The sequence below is a fragment of the Bos mutus genome, chromosome 26 (assembly GCF_027580195.1).
Source record: "Bos mutus isolate GX-2022 chromosome 26, NWIPB_WYAK_1.1, whole genome shotgun sequence".
In the NCBI taxonomy this organism is placed as follows: domain Eukaryota; kingdom Metazoa; phylum Chordata; class Mammalia; order Artiodactyla; family Bovidae; genus Bos; species Bos mutus.
In genome coordinates, this window is record NC_091642.1 from 42,027,160 (window position 1) to 42,053,175 (window position 26,016).

Consider the following 26,016-nt stretch of genomic DNA (forward strand, 5'->3'; position numbering starts at 1 on the left):
GGTATTTTTTATTTTGATGAGACTGTGGTAAGCATGGTTTCAAGAACTTTGAAGCCAGGCCTGAGTTGTATAATGTTCATGAATGCTATAGTTGAGGCTCTAAGAAATATGTGCGTAAATAAAATGTGGTATTTTCACATGATGGGGTATTATTATTATACAGCAGGGCTTTACAACCTCAGCACTATTGACATTTTGGGCTTTTGCTGCGGGAGGCTGTCTTGCGCATTATAAGATGGTTAGCAGTAACTTCCCTCCTTCCCTGGTTGTAACCTCGAGAAAATGTCTCCAAACAATGCCAAATATCCTGAGGAGAAAATCACCCTGACTGAGAATGACTGCTATGCAGCACTAAGGATGAACAAATTCCAACCCCACACAAACAGTACGGCAATATGGAGGACTCTCAGAAACATAACTTGGGGCAAAAGAAGCCATATAAAGAGTGTATGGTATACCATTCTATTTGTACTCTATTTTGTACAAGCAAAAATAATCAGATGATTACCTGTGGAGGAAGAGTTAGCAATTGAAAGGGGCTTCTGGGATTCGGATAGTATTCTGTTTCTTAATCCAGGTGCTGGATTAAGATACACAAGTATATTCACTTTATGAAAATTTATAGGGCAGAACACTTAAGATTTATATATTTTCATATACATATACTATACTTCAATAAAAAGTTTAAAAATATGGGCCACTGCTGTGGCTGCTGCAAAAAAGAGGGCATTCAAGGTGACTGAGAAGGGGCTCAGCACCTTTCTAACAGGACGCTGATTCATCCCTTCACAGACCCACCGTGACTGCTCTGGGCCCACCCTGAACTCTAAGACACAAGTCCAGTGTGTCCCACGGATGAATGAAAGCTTGTTCCTGGGCTACTTTGATATCCAGGTGCCAAAGCCAAGAACGTCTCTCCCTCCTCATCACCCATTTTCAATTCATACTTTGCAAAGGAAAGGCCTAAAACTGATTTCAGTGTGAAATTGAGCTAAATGAAGCCAAATAAAGGAAGCACTTTCTTTAGCATTCACTCCAGTGCTAAAGAAAATAATGGGTCTAATCCCCCAAACTGAGAGTATTATAAATGCCCAAAGTGGCAGCTCCTGTCGTCTGTTGCAGTGGGGGAGAAGCAGTTGGGATTCATGCACGCTCTTACTCTTGGTTGGGGCTCCTCCTGACCAGTAACTTACCCTTATAGTAGGGGACCAGGTGCAGAGTGCAGTTTGTGGCCATTGCATTCTTTGATTGAGGTAGTTAAATGAGACCAGATCTGGGCCTAGTAATGTGACCAATGACTAACGAGTTCACACTCCACACAATTTATCTGAGAGGCTCAAACGATCAAGAGCTACTGTTAGTCTTCAGACCTCACATATGGGAACTGCCCTGGTGGTCCAGTGGTTGAGACTTAATGGCACAGGTTCCATTCCTGGTTAAGGAACTAATATTCTGCATGCCGCACCGAGTGGCCAAATGTATGTGTATATATATACATTTATAAAATATATAAAATATCTAACCCCCCCAAAAAAGCCCATAAATGTATATGAATGCACAATATTACAAATAAATAAGAGATTCAGATAATTCTCCATTGTTCTCTTGTGTCTCTGCCCATCTTTTGCTGTGCAGAGTGTTAATTGCTTTTTATTTCAGATTATCTTTTCATTGATGTTTGTATAGTGAATAGTCTTGGTTGAGAGAGATAACATCCCCTCCAGAACAAAGGGCGAGTTTTGTGTGTGTGTGTGCTCAGTCATTCCAACTCTTTTGGCCCATGGACTGTAGCCAGCAAGGCTCCCCTGTCCATGATCTCATGGCAAGAATACTGGAGTGGGTTGCCACTTCCTACTTCAGGGGATCTTCCCAACCCAGGGATTGAACTGAGTTTCTTGTGTCTCCGGCATCAGCAGGCATATTCTTTACCACTGAGCCACCAGGGAAGCCCAGCCTCCCTACTGCCCATCATAAAAAAGATTCAGGTTCCCTTCACTTACAGTTTCTTTCCTGTAATACAACTCACTGCTTGTGCAGGTATCCATCTAGATGCATGCCCCTTTTGGGAGATGGGGGCAAGAGAAACCAACACAAAAGCTGATATTCATGATTGCTGTGCTGTAAGTAATAAAGCCCTTGGTCTCTGACTCAGGAGCTGTTTCCTGCCACTATCCATGAAATTATGGCAAGGTAATTAGACTGCAAGTGGGATAAAATCACAGACCCTTCACAGTTCCTGACTATATATACATTATCTAGAAAGATAGATAAATACAGCTTTCTCCTTTTGAAAAGTAAATTTCCTACCCAGACACTCAGTTATCTTTGCTGAAGGCAGTAATACTATTAATTTACTATGTATCCTTCCAGGGATATTCTATGTGCTTATAACTATATACGTCTTTTTTCCTTTTTCTCCCAAATGTAACCAGACACTCTTTTGTATCAGGCCCTTTTTACTTAGTAAAATGCTTAGAAATATTTCCAGATTGGTATAATTCAGGGATACCTCATTCTTTTTAAACAGTGGCAAATTAATTTGTACTATGTATATATTATAGTAATAACAGAAGAGTACATAGTATGTACTTAAACAATCCTCCTATTGATTGATATTTAGGCTGTTTCCAACTCTTTGTTTGGAGAAAGCAATGGCAACCCACTCCAGTACTCTTGCCTGGAAAATCCCATGGGCGGAGGAGCCTGGTAGGCTGCAGTCCATGGGGTCGCAAAGAGTCGGACACGACTGAGCAACTTCACTTTCACTTTTGACTTTCATGCATTGGAGAAGGAAATGGCAACCCACTCCAGTGTTCTTGCCTGGAGAATCCCAGGACGGGCGAGCCTGGTGGGCTGCCATCTATGGGGTCGCACAGAGTCAGACACGACTGAAGCGACTTAGCAGCAGCAGCAGCAGCAGCAGCAATATATAAGAATGTTGAAGAAGAATCTCTCACACATTTGCCAATATAACATGTTAAGTTTTTACCTGTGCCAGTCTGATAGGTGAAAAATTCAATCTCATACTTTTAATTGGTATTTCTTATAATAAATGAGACTCAGCATCTTATCATGTATTTAAGAATCATTTGCATTTCCTCTTCTGTGAACTTCATATTCTTTTCCCACAATTTTTTCCTTATTATATTGTTGATAATTTAAAATATTGAATTGTAGGAATGCTGTATATTTTGAAAAACAGAACTATGTCTTCTCTGAGTTATAAAATTTCCCACAGGTTGTTGTTTGTCTTTTGATTTTATTTTAATTAAAAAAAAATTTTGTATGTGTATTTGTGTGTGTGTGGTATCTGAATTTGTGTCACACTTAGAAACGTCTTCCCAGGTGAAATCATAAGATTCATATTTTTTTCTTGTAGCTTTTTGGTTTTATTTTTTACGCTTAAACCTTTGCTCCATGAAGTCTTATCAAAATTAATTCATTAAAATGCTTATCTATATTCATAAGGCTAAGCATAGCTTTTATTTTTTTATTTTAAATTTATTTTTTTTTAATATAAATGTATTTATTTTAATTGGAGGCTTATTACTTTACAATATTGTATTAGTTTTGCCATACATCCATGGGTGTACACGTGTTCCCCATCCTGAACCCCCCTCCCACCTCCCTCCCCCATACCATCCCTCTGGGTCAAATAAAAGTCTGTTTTCTCAACTCTGTGATCACATTTTTAAAACGTTCATCCTTTGGCAGGTACAGATCTAGAATCAGCCCTAGATAAGGACTGGTTCAAAGTGCAATCCACATGCCTGTGTATAACATAAACCTTATACACTGCATAGATAATGTTGTCCCATAAACAGATAGCAGATAGCTCTCCCAGAGTAACTTGATAGAGGGATTCTACTCTACAAAACTTTGAAATTATATTGCCTGCAAAAATGAAGATGATCTAGAAGGGAAACACGGCTCTTTCTTGGGGAGGCAATTCTCCATGCTGATTTTACACAGGGATGGTGAGAGGGCTTAGTGTAGAATTCCCTTTTCTTCTCTATCCTGGTTACTAGAGGCCAAGCCAGTTAATCTATGTCATTTTTGACTCTAAGATATTCTGACCTGCTATAGGTGAAGTTTATTTTCTGTCCTGATAGTTTTAAAGAGAATTATAGGAAAAGGAGAATTTGAATTTTGTTATGTTTAATATATATGGACACATTGTTTTCAAAATTGTTGTTCAGTTGCTAAGCTGTGTCCAACTCTTTGCACCCCCATGGACTGCAGCATGCCAGGCTGCCCTGTCCCTCACTATCTCCTGGAGTTTGCTCAAACTCAGTTGGTAATGCCATCCAACCATCTAATCCTCTGTCACCCTCTTCTCCTGCCCTCAATCTTTCCCAGTATCAGGGTCTTTTTCAAAATGTTATAACCAAACTTATTTCAAAATGAGACAGAAGGAAAGAGAAGGTACATGGAAGCTCCTGTCATAAAGAAACCAACTGTAGATCAGAAAACCTGCCATTGATTGAAGAATTGTCATTAGCAGGGGAAGGGATAAATTAAGAATTTGGGATTAAAATATATACTTCCTCTATGGCTCAGCAGGTAAAGAATTCACGTATGATGCAGGAGACCCAGGAGATATGGGTTCAATCTCTGGGTCAAGAAGATCCCTTGGAGGAGGAAATGGCAACTCACTCCAGTAATCTTTCCTGGACAATCCCATGGACAGAGAATCCTGGTGGGCTACAGTCCATGGGGTCGCAAAGAGTCAAACATGACTCAGTGATAGTATTAGAATATATACACTGCCATATATAAAATAAATAACCAACAAGAACCTACTGTATAGCACAGGGAACTATACTCAATATTTTGTAGTAATCTATATGGGAAAAGAACCTAAAAAAGAATATATATATATATATGCTTCCCTGGTGGCTCTCTCTCTCTCTCCCCACACCCCACTGTATGTGTGTATATATATATATATATATACATATATACACATAAAACTGAATCACTTTGCTGCACACTTGAAACTAACACAACATTGTCAATCAACTATACTGCAATAAAAAATAAATTAGAAAAAAAGAATTGCACTAGCTTGAGTCATATAATCTTTTTAAACCTATTATCTATATTAAATCTGTTTTTTTCCCCTCTCATTTACTGCATTAAGAATGAATAATCTCTGTGAAGATGTGTTATATAAGGCAAAGCATTATTAATTTTTAAGCTCAATGAGATATATGCTGCTGCTGCTGCTAAGTCGCTTCACTTGTGTCCAACTCTGTGCGACCCCATAGATGGCAGCCCACCAGGCTCCGCCATCCCTGGGATTCTCCAGGCAAGAACACTGGAGTGGGTTGCCATTTCCTTCTCCAATGCATGAAAGTGAAAAGTGAAAGTGAAGTTGCTCAGTCGTGTCCGACTCTTCGCGACCCCAGGGCCTGCAGCCTACCAGGCTTCTCCGTCCATGGGATTTTCCAGGCAACAGTGCTGGAGTGGGGTGCTATTGCCTTCTCCGAGATATATAAAGTTGATCAAAATCCTTGATCAGGCAAAACAAGGCAAGAAGTTTATTAGTGTGGGTGAAAAAGTCAGGATGGTTATAAATTAATTTGATTCATTTTAGTAAGTTGATTCATTTAGTAACTTCCCTGGTGGCTCAGATGGTAAAACATCTGCTTACAATTCGGGAGACCCAGGTTCAATCCCTGGGTAGGGAAGATCTCCTGGAGAAGGAAATGGCAACCCACTCTAGTACTCTTGCCTGGAAAATCCCATGGATGGAGGAGCCTTGTGGGCTACAGTCCATGGGGTTGCCAAGAGTCGGACATGACTGAGTGACTTCACTTTCTTTCTTTAGTAAGTTCAGATGATAGGCATGAAATATATAAATGAACAGCATTTCTGCTGATGAGGTCCTTATATGTATATCCCAGAAATGTTGGATTTATGCTGGCAAATCACATGGAAAGGCAGGCTTATTTTTGGAGAGTTCTTCCAACATGGATCTTTAATATTCAAAGCCATCAAATGTGACAAGAGACTCTTTTTAGATTTATTCCCATTGGGACACATTAGGTTCAACAGTAAGGTCTAGAGACTTGTATTATTAAGAATTATAAGCTACTTACTAAAATAAGTCACTCTCTTAATTGTGATTCAGGAATGGGGCAAATGTCCAGGGATAAATTGTAACCACAGCCAGGAACAACTAAGAAAGAACGATCTTCAGGTTTTTCCAGAAAGCTGTCTGTTCATTAGGTAATGTTAAAATAGGACAAGGATGGCAAGTTTTTAAATATTGCAGCTGTACTATTTAATTTTAAATATTCCATGAGGAATGTGGCCATCACAAAAGTCCGAGTTAGCTCGTAAATGGCCTAGCATTTTTTGGGGAAAAAAAAAATCTTTAAAGAGCAAATAGCATTCTGAAGTAGGGAAAACCCATCTGTTACTAGCTAGCTGGAGGACCTCAGGCATGTCTCCATGCTCCACATTTGTATGGGGTAGGACGTAAGCTAGGCGATGGTTCTCTAGCCAGGCCAGACCAAGGAACCTCTTACCCAAGTTTTGAAGAACCCCACGCAGACCAATTCAATCCAGTTCCCTGGGAGTGGTGTCTAGGCATCAGTATTTTGTAAAGTTTAGCAGAGTTGAGAAACACCAGACTAGATAATCTCTAAGGTCCTCCTCAGACCTCAATAAAATAAGGAGAGAATTCAGAATTCCAGTACAACAAAAGGAACAGAAGAAAACATAAAAGTCATGCATTGTAAAGCAACTCCTAACCAGGGATGTACAACACACAAATATCAGCACAGAATGAGACTTTCAAGTGAACTGTGGCTTCATGAACAAAAAAATATGCTCATTAGTACAGACACCATCAACAAAAACATTCAGAACAGAACAATAGGAAAAGTATTATGTACTTAACATCTGGCGGTATTTGTATTTTTTATCCAATTCCAGATTTATGAAATATGAACATGTCCACCTCTGACCATTCAAAGACTCAAAGCTCTTTCCAATACAAACTAAAAATCAAAGAGTGCGAAGCGGTAGATTTTTTTTAATACTTATTTATTTATTTGGCTGCCTCAGGTCTGAGTTGTGACCTGTGGGATCTTTGCGTGTGGCATGCAGGCTTAGCTGCCCCTTGGCATGTGGGATCTTAACTTCCCAACCAGGGATCAAACTTTAGTCCTCTGCATTGGAAGGCGAATTCTTAACCACTAGACTACCAGGGAAGTCCCCGAAGTAGCAAATTTGTAATTCCTCACTGAAAAATGTCAAGAGTTGATGTGGCAAAAGCCAAGAGATTATTTTTATGAAGATTTGTACATTCCTTGCTTAATTGATGAAAGAGATAATTCTAAATGATGACAGCCAGAATCAATACTAAGTCTAAGATTAGGACTAAGCACTGCAGGTTGATTCCTAAAAGTGATTCATTTGAACTGAGCCTCAAAAAAATAAAAAATAAAATAAACCCCTTCCCTCATATGGATCTTCTATCATGGATTTTAGCTAACAAGGGCCTGAGTTTCTAAACTGCTTATTAGACATGAACCTTGTCTGGACTTCTGTGAACCCTCTGGAACTGCTTGTAAAAACTGTGTGTGTGGGCCTACATGGGTGTGCCCATGTACAGAACTTTCTTGTCCTTTTAGAAGAATTCCTTTGGTGGTCTATTGCCCCTTCTCAGAAAAATGTTTTTAAATGCATAAAATAAAACACAAAGGATTGCAAAGGAAAAAATGAATTACAGTTATCAATTAAGAAAAAATTACAGGGTGGTAATAAATACACTTCTTTATCAGGATATTAAATAAAAAGATCCTGATGTTTAGATGGGCAGCTATAATAATTATCTTATTTTCAGAGAAATAAAGAACACAGAAATTTTCATGACATCAGACACATAAGCAACAACCTATGGGATCTGAAAATATCTGTGCCTTCTATTGCTGACATAATCACAAGCACTATTAATAATGTGATGATTTGTTGTCTGTGATCATCACTGAAGGCGGTGATAAATTTCTATTATAGGTTATAAAAATAATTTCTCCATCCAAGTTCACAACCCTCCTAAGTCCTCTGGACTCTAGATGAACATCTGATCTATGTCTTTATCCAACTTCAGGGGGTTTGCTGATAAGCCTGCAGCAAGGACAGATCATTAGGCCACAAAGCACTTAATAAGCATTTTCAGGATTGGTTTCCATAAGGTCCTACAGACACAGAGCCCTGGAAAGTCATAGAACAGTAGGGAAAAGGTGAAGAGTTCTCTTCGATGAGACCATAAGGAATGCTCTGTGAGTTTCTGGAGCTGAAGTTTCAGTACATCTTATTTTTAATTTAATATACATATATTTTTAAAAGATTTTTTTACAGTCTATTGAATTTGTGACAATATTGCTTCTGCTTTATGTTTTGGATTTTTTGTCCATGAGGCATAGATGATCTTAGCTCCCTGACCAGAGATCGAACCCATACCCACTATATTGGAAGGCAAAGTCTTAACCACTGGACTGCTAGGTAAATCCCTTTAATATATATTTTAATGTTCTTAATATATGTGTCGTGTTTAATATACGTTCATGACTTACTAGATCCATATAGTATAGCACAGCCTCACCTCTGAGCGGACGTGGAAAAGAAAAGAAAAAGCAACACAGGGCCATAAAGTGAGTGATACCAAGCACGAAACTGGCACAAAAATAGAAAATGAGCCACAAACCCACTTCCGAGCTTTCTGGCAGGCGGACTGACCTGGACAGTCATGGAATGTACAGGTCCCAAAGGATTATACAAAAAAAAAAAAAAAAAAAAGAAATCCTCAGAAAAAATACAACCTTTCTGCTATTGATACTAAGACTGAATAGAAATTTCTTCCACAGATATTTATAAAGAGTATATCATGTGTTGTAATTAGTGAACAATATTTTCAATGGTATCATTAATGGAGACATAACAATGAGTTCCCCAGAACTTTTTAAAAATCATTCTTAGCTTACAGGTTATACCAAAATTGTGTGGGCTGGATTTGGCCACAGGACTGAACTTCTTAACTCCTGGTCTACAGGATCAAGTTAGATATCTCCTTGACTCTTGTATCCTTCACTTTCCTCAAGCCCCTGTCTGTATCAGCTTTTTAAGGTAATAACTCTTTCTGTATTTTATAGCAACTATACACAGATCCAAGCAGGGTGTTATCATGTAGACATACTTCAAAATTTTTATGTCTCATGGAAATAAGAAGGTAATCCAGCATGAATTAGCTGCAAAGAAATGGTTTAGTTTCCAGTCTCATTAAAATAAACATATACATCACATCAAAATAAAGGTAGAAAAATTTTAACGTATAACCTTCTCTATTTCAGGGATCACATGCTAGTTTTGTAGGTAAATGTAAAAAAAAAATGGGTATAATGAGCTGAATCACTTAATTCATCTATTATAGTGTTTACAGCACCAGCCTTCAAAAGGAAAATGAGGCTGTATGGTGTTTCACAGCACACAATCATCTTGTGTGATCACAATAAGAAAGACTTCATTCCAAATATCATTCAGGTGTCCCTGAGCTTCTCTCTGTTCTGAGACTAAATGAAGTACTAGGCCAACTAAACTTGGCAAGCTTGGGTTGTCTCTATTATTATATGGGCTCACAAGAAGGCCTTAGGGAATTTTTAACATCGCTTTATTTTAGTAAAGATTTATAATACTTATACCCACCTATTCCAGAGAGTTGCTAGGATAATTAAGAAGAATTCATGAAAAAGCCTTGATGAGTATGATGAAAGAAAGGTATCATGAATACCCAGAGGAACCTCGCTGTAATTCTGGGAGGTGGCAATTACCCTCATGGAAACACAACACATACCAAATGGAGTCCCCTAGAAATGTGTAACTACCTTCAGAAGACGCTCTGAACCACACAAGTATAGTGTTCAGCACAGGTCTTAGCTGCCCTTCTAAACACTAGCCCTGTAAATGTTCCGCTGAAGGCTGTGTTTCATTACCTCAGTGTATTTTCTTCATATTCTTTTGCAATTTGTTCTGGTAATGAGCCTGTGTATACGACACAGGCTCCTTGAACCATGAAAGATTAAAATTCTGTGCTGAGCTGGGGAAATGTCAGTGAAACCTCTAGTACATCTAGAGAACAGGCCCGTAGCTTGTGGGGCTTTGGGAACTTGTAACTCATGAATGCTCAACTGTGCAGCTCCCACATAATGAACAAGGCCAGGTCGAGTTACATGTAAGTCACTGTGATTATTTCTAAGGACACTTATTCCTGAGTATATGCATTCACCCACTAGAACACTGAAGCTTTGTATTATTGAGGTGAAATGCTGGGTTCAGTTCCAAACACTACCATTCTAAAAATGGCTGCAGAGCCTCCTCCAGACTAACATTTATTGCCTTTTAACAGCATTTGCTCAAATCCACATCTTTTAAAGATTACACACAACATTCCAAAAAGCCCCTGAGGAAAGTCGCTTTCAAAGCGACCGCCTCATCTTCTCAGTTTCTTTACTGCGTTCATCTGCATCCACAAAGACAGTTTACATGTATGTTTCAATCATCAGAATAATCTTCATTTTGACAATTGTAGCGTACATGACATCTGTTACATTAACAGATGAAAGAGATAAGAATGATTGAAAACAGGGCCTTAGAATTAGGAGGGAGTCAGCCCTGCCACTTGCACTGGCACCTCCTAAGGCAAGCTATTTCATATCAGTAAGCTTTACTGCCAGAGAAGGCAACGGCACCCCACTCCAGTACTCTTGCCTGGAAAATCCAATGGGCGGAGGAGCCTGGTAGGCTGCAGTCCATGGGGTCGCTAAGAGTCGGACATGACTGAGCATCTTCACTTTCACTTTTGACTTTCATGCATTGGAGAAGGAAATGGCAACCCACTCCAGTGTTCTTGCCTGGAGAATCCCAGGGATGGGGAAGCCTGGTGGGCTGCCATCTATGGGGTCGCACAGAGTCGGACACGACTGAAGTGACTTAGCATACTTACTAAGCTGTACTGCTCTCAACTATAAAATGTGGATAAGAACATTAACTACTCCATAGGTTACTATGAGGAGGACATGAGGGGCTGCATCGAAAGTCCCTGAACAAATGTTTATTCCCTCCTCCTATTTAGAAACCTAGCTGGACCAACAAGTTTCCTTCCTCAACCTTGAGGGATCTAGCTACCATATGACCCTGCAATCCCACTCCCGGGCATGTACCCAGAGAAAAACGTGATCTGAAAGGATACGTGCAGCCCAATGTTGATTGCAGCACTGTTTACGACAGCCAAGACATGGAAGCAACCTAAACGTCCATTGACAGAGGAATGGATAAAGAAGATGTGGTACACATATACAATGGAATATTATTCAGCTATTAAAAAGGGTGAAATAATGCCATTTGCAGCGACATGGATGGACCTAGAGAGTGTCATGTTGAGTGAAATAAGTCAGAGAATAAGATACATCGTTATGACATCCCCTATATACAGAATCTACAAAGAAATGATACAAATGAACTTCTCTACAAAACAGACTCACAGACTTAGAGAATGAATTTATGGTTGCTGGAAGAAAGGGTGGGAGGAAGGGATAGTTAGGGAATTTGGGATGGACATGTACATACTGCTATATTTAAAATGGATAACCAAAAAGGTCTTACTGTATAGCACAGGGAACTCTGCTCAATGTTATGTGGCAGCCTGGATGGGAGGAGAGTTTGGGGGAGAATGGATACATGTATATGTATGGCTGAGTCTGGTTGCTGTCCACCTGAAACTATCATGATATTGTTAATTGGCTATATTCCAAAATAAGATACTTTAAAATTTTTATCTTTGAAGAAAATAATGTCAAAAATGAAAAGAAAGGGGGAGATAACACATATTTTGTATTCTTTCTTCAAAGAGACTTTAAAATGTTTGGTGTATTTGAGAGCTAAGAAAAATACTTGTATAAAGGGAAATCTCTGAAGTTTTATCTTTTTAGCCTGTTCATGTTGTCAATAAAATGGAGATTTGAGTGAAAAAAAAATAAAAGGAATACATATCATAGTGGGAAGTGTAAAGGACTTATTAAACCAGAGCCTCAACACTGAGAAGAAAATAAAAGAAACCCGGTGTTTATTATGACCGGATTTTTCCATTCACTGAACAGCTAAGCAGAGACAACACATCCTTCAGACAGAATTTTGTATCCAAGGTGTCTCACACTGTGAAACAATGGATTTTGTGGTTTAATTTCCATTTGTTACTACCACTCCTGTTATTTAAATAAGGTTGTTTAGTCACTAAGTTGCCTCCAACTCTTTTGAGACCCCATGGACTGTAAGCCCAATGGGCCCCTCTGTCCATGGGATTTCCCAGGCAAGAATACTGAAATGGGTTACCATTTCCTTCTCCAGGGGATCTTCCCAAGGCAGGGATCGAACCCGAGTCTCCTGCTTGGCAGGCGGTTTCTTTACCACTGAACCATCTGGGAGTCCCCTTTAAATGAAGTCACTAAGTCGTGTCTCTTTCGCAATCTCAGGGACAATAGCCCACTAGGCTCCTCTGTCGATAGAATTCTCCAGGCAAGGATACTGGAGTGGGTTGCCATTTCCTTCTCCTTTAAATGAGGTAACCTCTCTCTGTTAAAAGACTTCCATTTCAGCCACTACAATCACGGGCAGCCAATGCTGCTCTCTTCCCTGTGAGCATGGGCTCTGGCCCTCTTAACACCATGGTCTTCTGACAGTCTGAATCCAGGCCCTCCTAGAAGTGGTCACTGTGGCTATGGCTCAGGATTGCTGAAATCTTAAACTTTTCCAACTTATGATGACAGAATGAGACAAACTCCCCCAAACATTCCTTCCAAACATCTTGGAAACTGTCATTCACGATCTCACAATTTCCAGGCACTCCTCATTGGTCCCCAGTGAAAATGGAAGCATTATCTGGTTTGCCAACATCCTTAAGCCTTGACTTCCAGCTAGGTCAAATTTTTATTTTGTGAAAAACACACGGGTGGCCTGGTTTCCTTTTATCATCGACAAATCACAGTTACAACTTGGCTCAGGTATTAGGAGCTTTAGTGGAAACAAATCATTCCGTTCACATTTGTTGAATACTGACCCAGTGGTAAAACTAGGCAATAAAAACTATTACCCCTACTTGTTGAGTCTGAGCACAAAGAAAATTTACTTTCCAATTATTCGCTTTATGTCACCATAAGGAAAGAAATGTGTGTGACCACAAGGGTAACATGCGTTTGCAAATATGTGCCATTTCCTCTTTTTACAAAAGTGCTGGGGCATGTCTCTTAATAGAATTCATTATTACTATCTTGAGATATTAGCAGTAGGCAGCTGCCAAAACATTTCACAAATGAAACAGTAGTATATTACTAGTTGCCTAATCCTGCTGCGTTTGCTTCTCGGCGTTTGTCTCATTCCCTCTATGAAATAAACAACTTATTAACTACAGAGCAGCTAATAAGATTTTAGCTTCTCCTGTGGGGAACTCTCTAAAGCCTTATTTCGGTTAAATGAGTTCCCTCCTGACTATTTGCTCACCAACTTCCTTCAGGAGACCGTGAGGACTACATGAGTTAATGCACAGGCCAAGCTGTGAAACGGTGCCTGCCACATCATAAGGGGTCAACTCAGATGATAAACAAGTCACAACACAGTAGGAATTTTCTAACAAAACATGTTCTAAAAATGGAAACTCCTGGTAAATATGCAAATTCCATAGAGAGAATTTTAATATCTATGTTTATTAGTTCTCATTCACATGGTGAATTTAAACACAATAGATGAATGTAAGTTTTTTATTTTATTTTGGTTTTTTTTTTTTTTTAGTAAATACTTCGGAGAAGGCAATGGCACCCCACTCCAGTACTCTTGCCTGGAAAATCCCATGGACGGAGGAGCCTGGTGGGCTGCAGTCCATGGAGTTGCGAAGAGTCAGACACAGCTGAGTGACTTCACTTTCACTTTTCACTTTCATGCATTGGAGAAGGAAATGGCAACCCGCTCCAGTGTTTTTGCCTGGAGAATCCCAGGGATGGGGGAGCCTGGTGAGCTGCCGCCTATGAGGTCGCACACAGCTGGACACGACTAAAGCGACCTAGCAGTAGCAGCAGCAGCAGCAGCAGCAACTACTTAAAGCATTGTTGTATTAGTGACACAATGGCCCAACAGCTGTACTTATTCATACTATTTAAGAAAAGAATATTGGAACTCAGCAATTTAGGTAGATTTAGTTGGCTGAACCACACAGTTAGGTGTAACCAACTTCACGGTACTTCATGAACTTAGAAAACAATGGAAATGAATGGATTAAGAGATAAAACTGGAAATTCTACGGCAAGAACTGAGGATTCAGTGTACAACTGAATTTGCCTGAAATTTTGCCTAATATAAATTTATCTGTATTGCACACTATGCAATCATTACTATCTTTTTTTCTCTTTTTTTGATAAAATGGTTAAACTATTTGAGAAGGCTTACGAAAGAGTGAATGAGGTTGAGGAGCTGAAGAGGGTATAAGTTGAATTTTCTAAAGAGAAACAGACTGGACCATTAAACATATTCCAAAATGGTCAATTACATTTTTTTCTCTTTTTTAAAAATTTATTTATTCATTCATTTTGGCCATGCCTCACAGCATGTGAGATCTTAGGTTCCCTGACTAGGGATCAAACCTGTGTCCCCTGCAGTGGAAGCGTGGAATCTTAACCACTGGACCAACAGGGTAGTTCATTTTTCAGACACTTCTCTCTGGTCCATGCTTTCTATCTTCAGATTATCAGAACAAGATGCTACAGCTAAATTAAAGTGTAACTGTGATTCACTGATAACCAACTTGGAAGTTTTTTGTGTTTTTTTTTTTTTAATTTATGGAAAATAGTACCCAGTATGTAAAAGAAAAGACAGAGCTACAGAAAATGGGCAAGGCCTCTTTTGAAGGGCATGCCAAAAAGAGAAAAGTGTTAGGCCTGTAGTTATATGAGGAGAGTTCCAGCTCAGTGGTGGTATCACCACCAGCTGGCCAGGAAGATGGTCATGTGCCTCAGCAAAGCTCTGTGTCTCAACCTGTATGGCTTGGAGATGAGCTCTTCATTTTCCTCCCAGAAGGAAAATGCTAGGGGTCTTAGGGAAAAAAATACATTTTTAAAGTAGGAACAACTTGAATAAAAAGTAAATAATATAAAATTTTAATTTGGGGGAGAAAAAGATTTTTAAAAATGTATGAAAAATCAGTTGAGAATTTTATTGCTTTGGCTCAAGGCCACTGTAATACTGACTGGGCAGAAGGTTGGAAGAATATAAAGTTTGTGGGTGGGGTGTTGCAATTAGAAAAAAGTAAATGCTATGTTTAGAGTAGTTTAAAGACTGTATTTGAACAATCTAAAAAACTATAATTAACGAATATAAGGCTTTGGTAGCTCTGGTAAATTATGGCAAGCACAGGTCCTGGTTGGGTCATTTAAAAAATATCTGTTGAGTAAATGAAGTGAACAAATTCATAAGTGAGGATCAGACAGGAAATAAAAAGAAAGGTTTTCAGAGCCCTTGAAGGAAAACAAAATGGGATCATAGTAGAGGACCAAAAGTTAATTCAGGTTTTTAACAGTAAGAAATATATGAAAATAAAAGTCATCACCAACATCTTAGTTGCTTATTTTGCTAAAAGTTGAGAAAGCACGAATTACCCACAAATAAATGTTTGGGGAAGGTATAGATGAATGAGGTAATGGAGACAGAATCTTCACTGTAGGTGGTTTAAGTCTCCAAACAAAGTATGCAAATAATTTTTCAAGCCCACACTTGGCACACATTAAAAAGAAAAGAAAAAGTAATTGTACTATTAGACTGGACATAGATGCTTGGTAGATAAAAATCCGTATTTTTTAATAAAACATACAAAGATGTTAACTATATATTTAAAACAAATACTAACCTAGCATAGAAATGATCACTTTTCATGATTAGCATTTGATATATTTTGGGGAAGTTTTATAACAGGTAACTTTTTTTTTTTTTTTACCAAAATTTATTTGGTGCTAGACAGATTGAGCTTGCCCTGTTTATGCTGCAGTCATGTTTTCACAATACCAGTAATAGCAAAATCCACTTTAGGAGTAAAAGTAAAGTGCAGAAAGAGCTTCTGATTAGATTTTAAAGGAAGTCACAGCAGCCAACTGATGAACGTCAGTTTACACACCATGTGTTATCAGAGGCAAGAGGTCAGGTTTTAATACAATGGTTCTTTTGCAGATAGAAAAAGATATTTCCATCTTGTGTGCCAATTTATTCTAAATTGAAAAGAAATATTTAATGATCAAAAGGCAGGAAAGAGGAACAAGAAGACCACATTTGTAAGGAACCCAATGTTAATGTTAAATAACCTTTCTGGAAAAGCTCTATTTAATATTTATTAGAAGCAGAAGGAGCTCAGATGCCAGTGTGAGTCTGAGAAGGGGAGTGGTGTTCTGGGCCCGGTGCTGGGCTTGGGGTAAGAGGAATCAACTAGCTTTGGGGACTCTGAAAGGAGCGGGCACTGGTTGTGCTTCTGATCTTCGACAGACCCCCTAGGGAGAGGAAGCAGGGACAGACTCGAGAGCCCCTAGAGCTGCTCAAAGTCCCAGCATGGTCACACCAGAGTAGGAGCACAGCTCTCACCCTTCTGGAAGTCAGGGGACAACATCAAGTATCTTAGATAGCCTCACTGAGTTACCCCAAGAGTTGCAGTGTAGTGACCTCAGGGTACCCACAAGAGCATGGGAGAAGCCAAGAGAGGTGTTGAACTGAAGGGGCTTTCAGACAGGAATGCACTTGACCTGGACCAGCAACTGAGGATGAGACAGGACAATGCACAGCTCTAAGGATGTCCATATAGGCAGAAACTTTAAGATAAGGTGAGCACCAACCCCCCTCTCTCCCTAGCCCAGACTTTAGCACTTTGTAGGGGAAGAAAGGATTCAATTAAATATTTCTGACTAGCAACCCAACTTAAGTTTACTTGTTCTGAAAGTACTCCTTTTATAAGTGTTATAAGGGAAAGGTGTGCTATACACATCATGCTGCTGCTAAGCCGCTTCAGTAGTGTCTGACTCTGTGCGACCCCACAGATGGCAGCCCACCAGGCTCCCCCGTCCCTGGGATCCTCCAGGTAAGAATATTGGAGTGAGTTGCTATTTCCTTCTCCAATGCATGAAAGTGAAAATGAAAGTGAAGTTGCTCAGTCGTCTCCAACTCCTAGTGACCCCATGGACTGCAGCCTACCAGGCTCCTCTGTCCATGGGATTTGCCAGGCAAGAGTACTGGAGTGGGGTGCCATCGCCTTCTCTATATACACATCATAAGTTAATGATAATCAGGAATTGAGAAAAGGCAGAGATTTTTGTTTCCACCAATGCTGGTTTTAGCTTAAACCATCCAAACTTTCCATAAAAACAAATTTAAAATGCAGGTTATGGGGACTTCCCTAATAGTCCAGTGGTTAAAACTTCCCCTTCCAATGCAGGGGCTGTGGGTTCAATCCCTGGTTAGAGAGGTAATATCTCATATACCTTGTGGCAAAAAAACCAACACATAAAACAGAAGCAATATTGTTACAAATTCAATAAAGGCTTCAGAAAAATTAAAAAATAAAATTCAGGTTATAATATAAAATAACCTAATTAGAAACATCAAATAGCCAATAAGATAGTAAGGAACCACCTGGCCAAAATCTTCAGGAAAGCCAGAACCTCAGATGTAAGCAAGCACAAGGGGCTTCTGCACTGATTTTGACAACCTCACGGGGGAGGTGAAAGAGACAACAAAGCCTTGAACATACCCAAGTGCGGAGAATAAAAAGGCTTTTGTCTACCGTAAGCTGAGGTTCCTAAGAGTCACCCCCTAAAATAAGATTGAACCAGAATTAAGTCACTTCCCACTCCAAGAGACTGCAGGGACAGCTGCCTTGACACGGAAAGGCTACAAAAGGGGAGGGGTGGGGTTGGTGGGCCATGAGAACTCGCCTGCACAAGTTGGTCCCTGTGTGTAAAAGTGCAACTCAAATTGTCATCACCTGGGTGGCCTAAAAACCTTTAAGTGGTACCTTTAGGTTAAAGGGGGCTTCCCAGGTGGCTCAGTGGGTAAAGAATCTGCCTGCATTGCAGGAGATACAGGGGACGCGGATTTGATCCCCAGAGTTGGGAAGATCTCCTGGAGAAGGGCAGGGCCACCCACTCCAGTATTCTTTCCCCGAGAATCCCCAAAGTGGTGCCAGAGTAGTAGTGTCACCAGGCATCTGGCAGAAACAAAAGTAGCTCCTCTGGGGTGGGGTGGGGAGGTAATTCACTCTCAGCCTCAAGAATCCCTACGGGTAAGTTTTCAGTGGTAATGATGGATTTCCAGGCGAAAATGAGCCAGCACATGAGAGCAGACAGACAAGAGGGGCTGGGAGAAATCTAACAATAGAGATGTCCAAAAACAAATTCATCCACGAATCAATTTTATAGCCTAATATGGAAAAAATATTTACTGAGCACCTACTCTGTGCCAGGCTGTATGTAAGATTGCCGAGATAACATGTCATTTCACATGTCATGAGCAAAGCACCCAAGTGATGAAAGGTTAGTTGAAATGGTATTATATGTATATTTACTTTCACTTTTTGTGTTTTCTGAAGACTTCCAAACACGAAGACAGTGCCCATTATTATTTAGTGACAGGTTTTGAAATAAACAGTAATCTAAGGCCAAGATTGACATCACTGATTCCTTTCTCAGACTCTCATTCCCTCAGGTTTCCAGGCTTGAGTTCAGTCTAATTATCCCCTCGGCAAACCAGATAACCACGCACACGAACAGGAAGACAAAGGGCTGAAAGATAAAGATAACTGTCTCAGAGACATAAAACTCATAGTTAGCTACATTTATCTTTAACGGCAAAAGTCCAAAGAGATGGTCGTGGAATAACAGCATGAATCGGACAACATTAATTTTAAGATAAATCTGGAAATAGCTGAAGCTGCAGGAAGGGTGGAGAGGAGTTGGTCTAATATTTACTGATATAAAGATTGCCTTTCTTGGCCAAGGTTGTTGACAAAATCTTGCTGATTATTTGGGTTTCTCTGGTAAGTCTGCACTGATCATCAACCTTTATCTTCTTCTTTTTTTTAATTAATTATTTATTTTAAATGAAACAAAGATGAATATTTTTAATCATAAAAGGTACAATTCACAAAGAAGATAGACATGATAAATCATTAGATACCTTAACAACAAAGAAACAAAGATACATAAAGCAAAAATCAGAAGAAAGAACTGAATCATCAGTTCAGTTTGGTTGAGTAGCTCAGTCATGTCCGACTCTTTGTGACCCCATGAATTGAAGCATGCCAGGCCTCCCTGTCCATCACCAATTCCCAGAGTTCACTCAAACTCATGTCCATCGAGTATCTTCTATTCAGCTTTTTACAATTAGAATTCAAGTCATCACCTCTCCACTTCTGTATTTGTTTGCTGTCATTAGATATTCTGATGGTTGTCATTTACTGAGCCTTTGGAATGATCTGACCTGTACATTCTTCTCCTTGCTGGGCAAACCAAGACAATATGGTGTAATACAAAATAGTAACAGTAGCGACTGCATATGGGTCTAGGACTGAGCGAGCCAGTGTTTAGGAGCTATTTACTCCTCACAGTGACTGTAAGGGGCAGGTCATTATGGATGAGAAAATTTATGGGCCTGAGAAATAGAGGGACTAAAAGGAGCAGGAACTTCAAAGTTGGACAAACTGGAATTTAGTTTCCCAACCGGGGATCGAACACGTATGTGCCCCTTGCAATGGAAGCATGGAGTCTTAACCACTGGACCACTGTTGAAGTCCCTGGACAAACTTGAATTTAAATCCTAAACTGCTGCTGGCATTTCTCCTCTCCTAGAGGTGAGGCTCCATTTTCTGGGTAAAGGCTGCTGTAAGGATGAGGCAAAGGGCCTGGCCTCTGGGAAGTACTTGTTTCTCCTTCCTTCCAGTTGGAAATTCATGTCTTGCCTCACACAGTATCTTCAAATAGTTTTAAAAGTAGCCACTTCCAGGAAGATAATGTGATATTGTACAGAATCTTTAAAATAATAAAAGATGAATAATGGCTTACATTTATGGGGAGTTTTAACTTTTCAATAGCTCTTCACTCCCTCCCAAACACTGGCTTCTTTGACCCTTTGGGAAATACTTTAATATCTCAGTTGACTTTCTCAGAATTTTCAGATTGGTTGTCTCCAGGACATAATAACATTGTCTGTGGACCTTGAAAAATGCTAATCCAGGAAATGATTCAAGAAGAAAGGACCAGGCCTTTGCGTCTCTTTCCATCCTCTGGCTCTGTCTGCCTCCTTCCTTCTCCTGGGATTGATGTGTGTGTCAAGGGGATGGGAGGTGGCCAAGTTCGGAGGGAAGTCAAGGGTAGCGGGGAGGGCTGTGACACCTAGCTGTCTTTGGTTTCCATGGTAAAGATGCCTAACACAGCAGGAATGTACTACCTTCCCTCATAACAGAACTTTTCCTTTTTTATTTTTTCAAGTTTGTGAGAAAATTATCTTACATTCTCACATTTAAACCAGAACTACTTACTCTTCTTAGAGTGGTCTGAACTGAAAGGCTATATTCATCCAGAGAGTGAGGAAAAAAAAAAAAAAATCTGGGGACAATGTGTTCACCCTAGTAGACTGTCTGGCACACAGTAGGGGCTCAACAAATATTTAGAGTGACTGCAGTCACTGGGGTGTGAATTGACATCCTCAGTTGACAATACAGAAAATAAGGCAATGATTTCTGTGAGTTTCTGAAAAAGATCAGAAACTCAGATCACAGACTCACTTCCAGGAAAGCTTCCTAGATCAGCAAGACTCATTTCTCAAATAATTGATTAGTTCAGAGGTCGCACATGTGGGCAGATTTTGTTTTGGCCTGCAAAATTTCAAAACACAGTTTGTGTTAACATTTAAAGCTTGAGAGATTTCAGATGCATTTACAGCTGCCTCGTTTTACCCAATAGGATCTATCTGGCGCTTTGGGGGACTTGTACTGGTCCCCTGGGTTATAATCATGTCAGCTATATAAAAGTTCCCAAGCTGTGCTAGCTGTTTTAGGTGTTAATTTAATCCTATGCAGAACACACAAACACACCTCAAAAAAAAAAAAAAAAAAAAAAAAAAACAGAGGGTTCTAAATGCCTAAGTACAAAAACCAAATCCTCTGGTCCTCAAGTTTCTCACTCTCTCTGTCTGTGCAGTTGCCGTGATTTGTGTGTAAAGCCTCTGTTTTCAAGCCTTTCATTTCACAGGCTCTTGCAGACTGGAGGCAAGAAAGGAGAGATCACCTGCCCCTTCATTACTGATGCTTGAGAAAGCAATCTCATTTGGAAGGAATTCTTGATGCTAGCCGGAGGTAATAATTGAAACCTCACTGATAGAAGGGCTTCCCTGGTGGCTCAGAGGGTAAAGCGTCTGCCTGGAGACGGGGGTTCGATCCCTGGGTCAGGAAGATCCCCTGGAGAAGTAAATGGCACCCCACTCCAGTACTCTTGCCTGGAAAATCCCATAGACTGAGAAGCCTGGTAGGCTACAGTCCATGGGGTCACAAAGAGTCGGACACAACTGAGCCACTTCACTTCACTGCAAAGTGCCTCAGCAGCTTGTCGCTTAGAAGACACCATTTAGAATGTTACAGAAATTAATACAGAAATTAAATAGGAATAAAACACAAGTGATTTGCACTTAAGTGTTTTCAAATACAATACCAAGAGACTCCCCACTTTAAAATTGCTCCTATAAAGGGCAACAGAATCCTGACCATTCTCCCTTCTCAAATAGATGCCTCCTTCCTCCTGGGCCTTCCTGAGGGCTGTGTGGCCCCTGAAACCACAGAGCCCCCCTTTCCCTTGCGCTCAAGCCCACACTCCCAGCCTGTGTGTGCCCCCTCCACTCCCCTTCCCCAATTTACGTTTTTTCATCTCTTCTGCCACAAAAACACCTCAAAGAGATTTCAGTGATTAAGTATTACATAATAGTAATAAAACATTTATTGACCACCTACTATGTGCCGAGCACAAATCTGTTTGAGAGAGGTCAGCCCCTTCCCTGATCTCCATAATCACCTGAGGCTTTCAGTCTGGTAGTTAAAAAAAGATGAGTGTTCAGCCATCAGAGGCTGGCTTGCACACCACCCCTGGTGTGGCCCCAGTGCTGTCTATACGAGGCTCTTTCCAACTTTAAAAGAGTCTGTGATCATCGCTGCCATTTTTAAGGATGTAGAATTTACAGGAGCCCCTATCACTAAGTGGGAATGGCATTTTTCAACAACCTTCTATTTCCTACCTACAAATGGGGATGGCCCGGATTCATTGTGGATAAAACTGAACCTCCTCAAAACAGTCCGCTCATTTCACTCCCCCAAGCTGAGGAGCCCCCCACGCCACCCCACCTCCCATGGCTGAACTTAAGGTGCCATCCGATCCCAACAAGGAACTAGAACCCTGCCAGTATGTAGAAAGGCAATTTCCCTCCCTCGTCTAGATAGCCGTACTGCTGCTGCTACTGCTAAATCGCTTCAGTCGTGTCCGACTCTGTTCGACCCCATAGACGGCAGCCCACCAGGCTCCCCAGTCCCTGGGATTCGCCAGGCAAGAACACTGGAGTGGGTTGCCATTTCCTTCTCCAATGCGTGAAAGTGAAGTTGCTCAGTCGTGTCCGACCCTCAGCGACCCCATGGACTGCAGCTCACCAGGCTCCTCCGCCCATGGGATTTTCCAGGCAAGAGTACTGGAGTGGGTGCCATTGCCTTCTCCCTTTATGAACGTCTGTCACTCAAGTCCACTCCAAGGAGGTTCCGTGGACAAAACCCCAATGACTGTCCCTGACGTGTCGCCAGCGTCCAGACCTGGCAGTACCGGGGTCCCCTCAGTCCCTCAACCCCCACCGCGTGGACCCGTGCGGAGTTCATTCAAAAGAAAAGACGGGTCTAGAAAAAGTTCTCGGGGGAAGAAAGGAAATTTCCCACCTCTGGACCTTTCTCTGGATGGGGACCCATGTCTCCGGCTCCGGAGGTCTAGCCCGGTCGTGACGACCCCACCGGGCGCAGGTTCCCTGCGGCGCGGGGCGGGGAGGGACTGCCCCGCGAGGGCTGCCCCGGGAATCCCGGCTCAGCCTCTCCCTCCTGCTTCCCTCCACCCCTTCCTCCTCCCGGCGCCCCAGCCTCCGCGCCGGGGCTGCTCGCCTCCTCCCGGGGAGGATGGGATCCGAGCGTCCGGGGCCGAGAGCGGAGGAGGAAGGCAGACGACTGGCAGCCTACCGTCTTCTGCTTCTTAACCTCGGACATGCTGGCTGGCTACGGCGGTGCCCGGCGCGCTGGAACTCGGAGCCCAGCCCCTGGAGCGGAGGCTCTAGGACGATCGGGTGGCGGCGGCGGCGGCGGCGGCGGCGGCTGCCGGACTCCGGGGGAAGGAGGTATAAAAAGGCTCCACAGACACGTCGCACTTCCCTTGACCAGCCCCCTCCTCCTCCTCCTCCCGCCGCGCTCCTCTCCGCCCCGTCGGCTGGGCCAGCAGCGCCCAGCCCAGGGTACCCTGCCGCCGCCTGGGCGGGGTCCCGGGCCCAGCCCCCGACTCCCGGGAGCGGCTCCGCTGGGCCCGCCGAGGTTGGAGGCAGGACCTTGCAGCCGAAGGCGCGGACAGACACGCCCCGCGCGTAGTCGGAGGTCAAGTTCACTTCTCCCAGTTCCCACTCCCAGCGGGTGCCTGAGCGTCCCCTCACCTCTCACCCCACCCGTACGCCTCTCAAGGAAGGCTTCCTGCCTCTGGGACCTGCTTGAAACCGCCAAGCTGGTCGTCAGGGTCCTCCGTGGGCACCGCTGCCCCAGCTCGTCTTCCTGGGCAGTAATCACAGCGAGAGTTAACATTTTCTCGTCCTCACTCTGCGCTCCGCTGACCTTTGCCTTAAGCCTCCTGCACCCCTCCCCCAGGCATCGAATCCTGCCTTCTCCCGTGAAGTAGTGGAGGCTTTCAGGCTTTCTCAAGATGATATTCCAAGTGAGGGGATTCACGCCCAGGCCCAGGTCAGCCTCCACTGTTAAGTCTTTCTGCACCAGCATCATCATCGATGACGCTGATGAAGAAATGTCGATGGGCAAGGCCGGCCTGCATCTTCTGCGCCAGGCCTGGGACTGAGGGGTCTACATGCAATCACTCCTTTGGAGCCCACAATATTTTCCTCCTGCTGCAGATGGGCGGGCTGAAGCGCTGCTCCTATTCACCAAGTTGAGTAAGCAAGCCCAGCCCCTGAAAGTGGTAAACAGTAGCCCAGCGGCTTGTTTCAATCCCTGTTCCAAACCTTTTCTTATAGTACTTCCCTGTGGTCAGCAACCAGGAAGGGCCCTGAGGAGGAAAAGTACGAGAAGGCCCAGTTGTCTTGGCTTATGGACTACATCCTAGGGCTTTAAAGTTTTATCAGAGGGCAGCTCTTTTAACTCAAATATCTGGGACAGTCAAAAGGAAGGAAGGAGAAACTAGGATTAGGGACAACACCTTGAGGGCAGTCCCAAGGCCAACCCTTTGTACCTTAAGTCTGTGCACAATGTGACAAACAGATCAATGAGGGCCACACTGCCCATTCCAACTTTGGTCTTCCTTCTGTCAAAAGCTTGAAGTGATGGCCTAAGGAGGTGAGGACTGGAACTTTGCTTTCATATCCAGTTGTACTTCTGGAAGACTGCCAGCTTTCCAGACAGACACTGAAGATCTGAGTATTCGTTCATTGACTGCCCTTCTCCATGGGGAAGTGGGAAAATAAATCAGAAGTCAGAAACCTAAATGGGAACTGGTATGTTTGTCCAGTCTTGAAATATCAGTATATTTATTTTCTTACTCATTTAGAGTAAGCTGCCACCACTACCTTCAACTGTGAGCAACTGGAGGGCAAATGCTGGGTTTGAGTTTCTGTTCTGCACACGAGCTAGCATGTTTTGATTTTATGGGGTTTAAACTGTAACATCTCATTCTAATTTTATTGAAAAAATCCTTTGGTATCAGTTCCAACTGTATTTTGAACTCTGCCAGATCCTGCCCTAAAAGAAAACTAAGTTTGGATAGAGAAATAGCAATTTTTATGTTTGGTTTACTTCATATTACGTCTTTCAAAGCTGAAACAGCACTTCCACGGTGGTCCAGTGGTTAAGAATCCACCTGCCAATGCGGGAGACATGGGTTCAATCCATAGTCTGGGAAGATTCCATGTGCTGAGGGGCAACTAAGCCTGTGCACCATGCCTACTGAGCCCACTCTCTAGAGCTAAAGCCCATGGGCTCTAGAGCCTGTGTTCTGCAACAAGAGATGCCACTGCATTGAGAAGCCCTGGCACCACAACTAGGGAATAACTCCTGCTCGCTACAACTAGAGAAAGCCTGCACAGCAGCCAAAACCCAGCACAGCCAATAAATAATTTTTTTTTTTTTTTTTTTTAAGCTGAAACAGAAGGAAGTCAAGTGTAACTGTAAGGGTAACTTCCCGGAAAAGGAATATGTGATTGTTTAGACCTGGGGGAGGTTTTGAGATCATTTGTCCGGTTTCCCTCTCCATGCTGAGAGAGGAAAGGTGAGCTGTCTGGTCACCATCAGGGGCCGTGCTCAGTCTCAAATCTCGGTCACTTGGCTCCCCAGATGCAGTGAATCACTTAGCCTCTAGGTCAATTATTTCAAAGCCCACATGATAATTATAAACTGGACTGTTTTATCTTGTTTCAGATTTATTTAATTCTCAGAGTACTTTGGAACAGATATTCTTTCATTGCTTCCAAAGACTTGTGGAAATAGGATGCCTCAGCTCCCTTGGACCCAAACTGCATTAAGATCCTTTCACTTCATAGATCATCAGTGTAGTTGTAATTCAGCCTGACAACCCATTGAAAAGTAAAATAATCATTCTTTTTTATTTTTCCAAGGTCTTTCTTTTAATGGTGATGTTTGGAATTCTTTTTCAT

General features: G+C 41.9%; 1 protein-coding gene across 2 annotated transcripts in view; it reads right to left on the reverse strand.

The window, feature by feature from the left end:
• PAPSS2 (3'-phosphoadenosine 5'-phosphosulfate synthase 2) overlaps positions 1 to 23,679 on the reverse strand; it is a 101,504-nt gene extending 77,825 nt beyond the window's left edge. Inside the window, exon 1 of one of the 2 annotated variants that reach the window (XM_005906566.3) lies at positions 23,336 to 23,679. In XM_005906566.3, coding sequence (XP_005906628.1) covers positions 23,336 to 23,362 — 27 coding nt within the window. In that variant the 5' untranslated portion in view covers positions 23,363 to 23,679. Of the gene's footprint in view, positions 1 to 23,044; positions 23,090 to 23,335 lie in introns of those variants that run through there. The other variant, XM_070363776.1, reaches the window with a different exon arrangement.
• Positions 23,680 to 26,016: the final 2,337 nt, after the last annotated feature.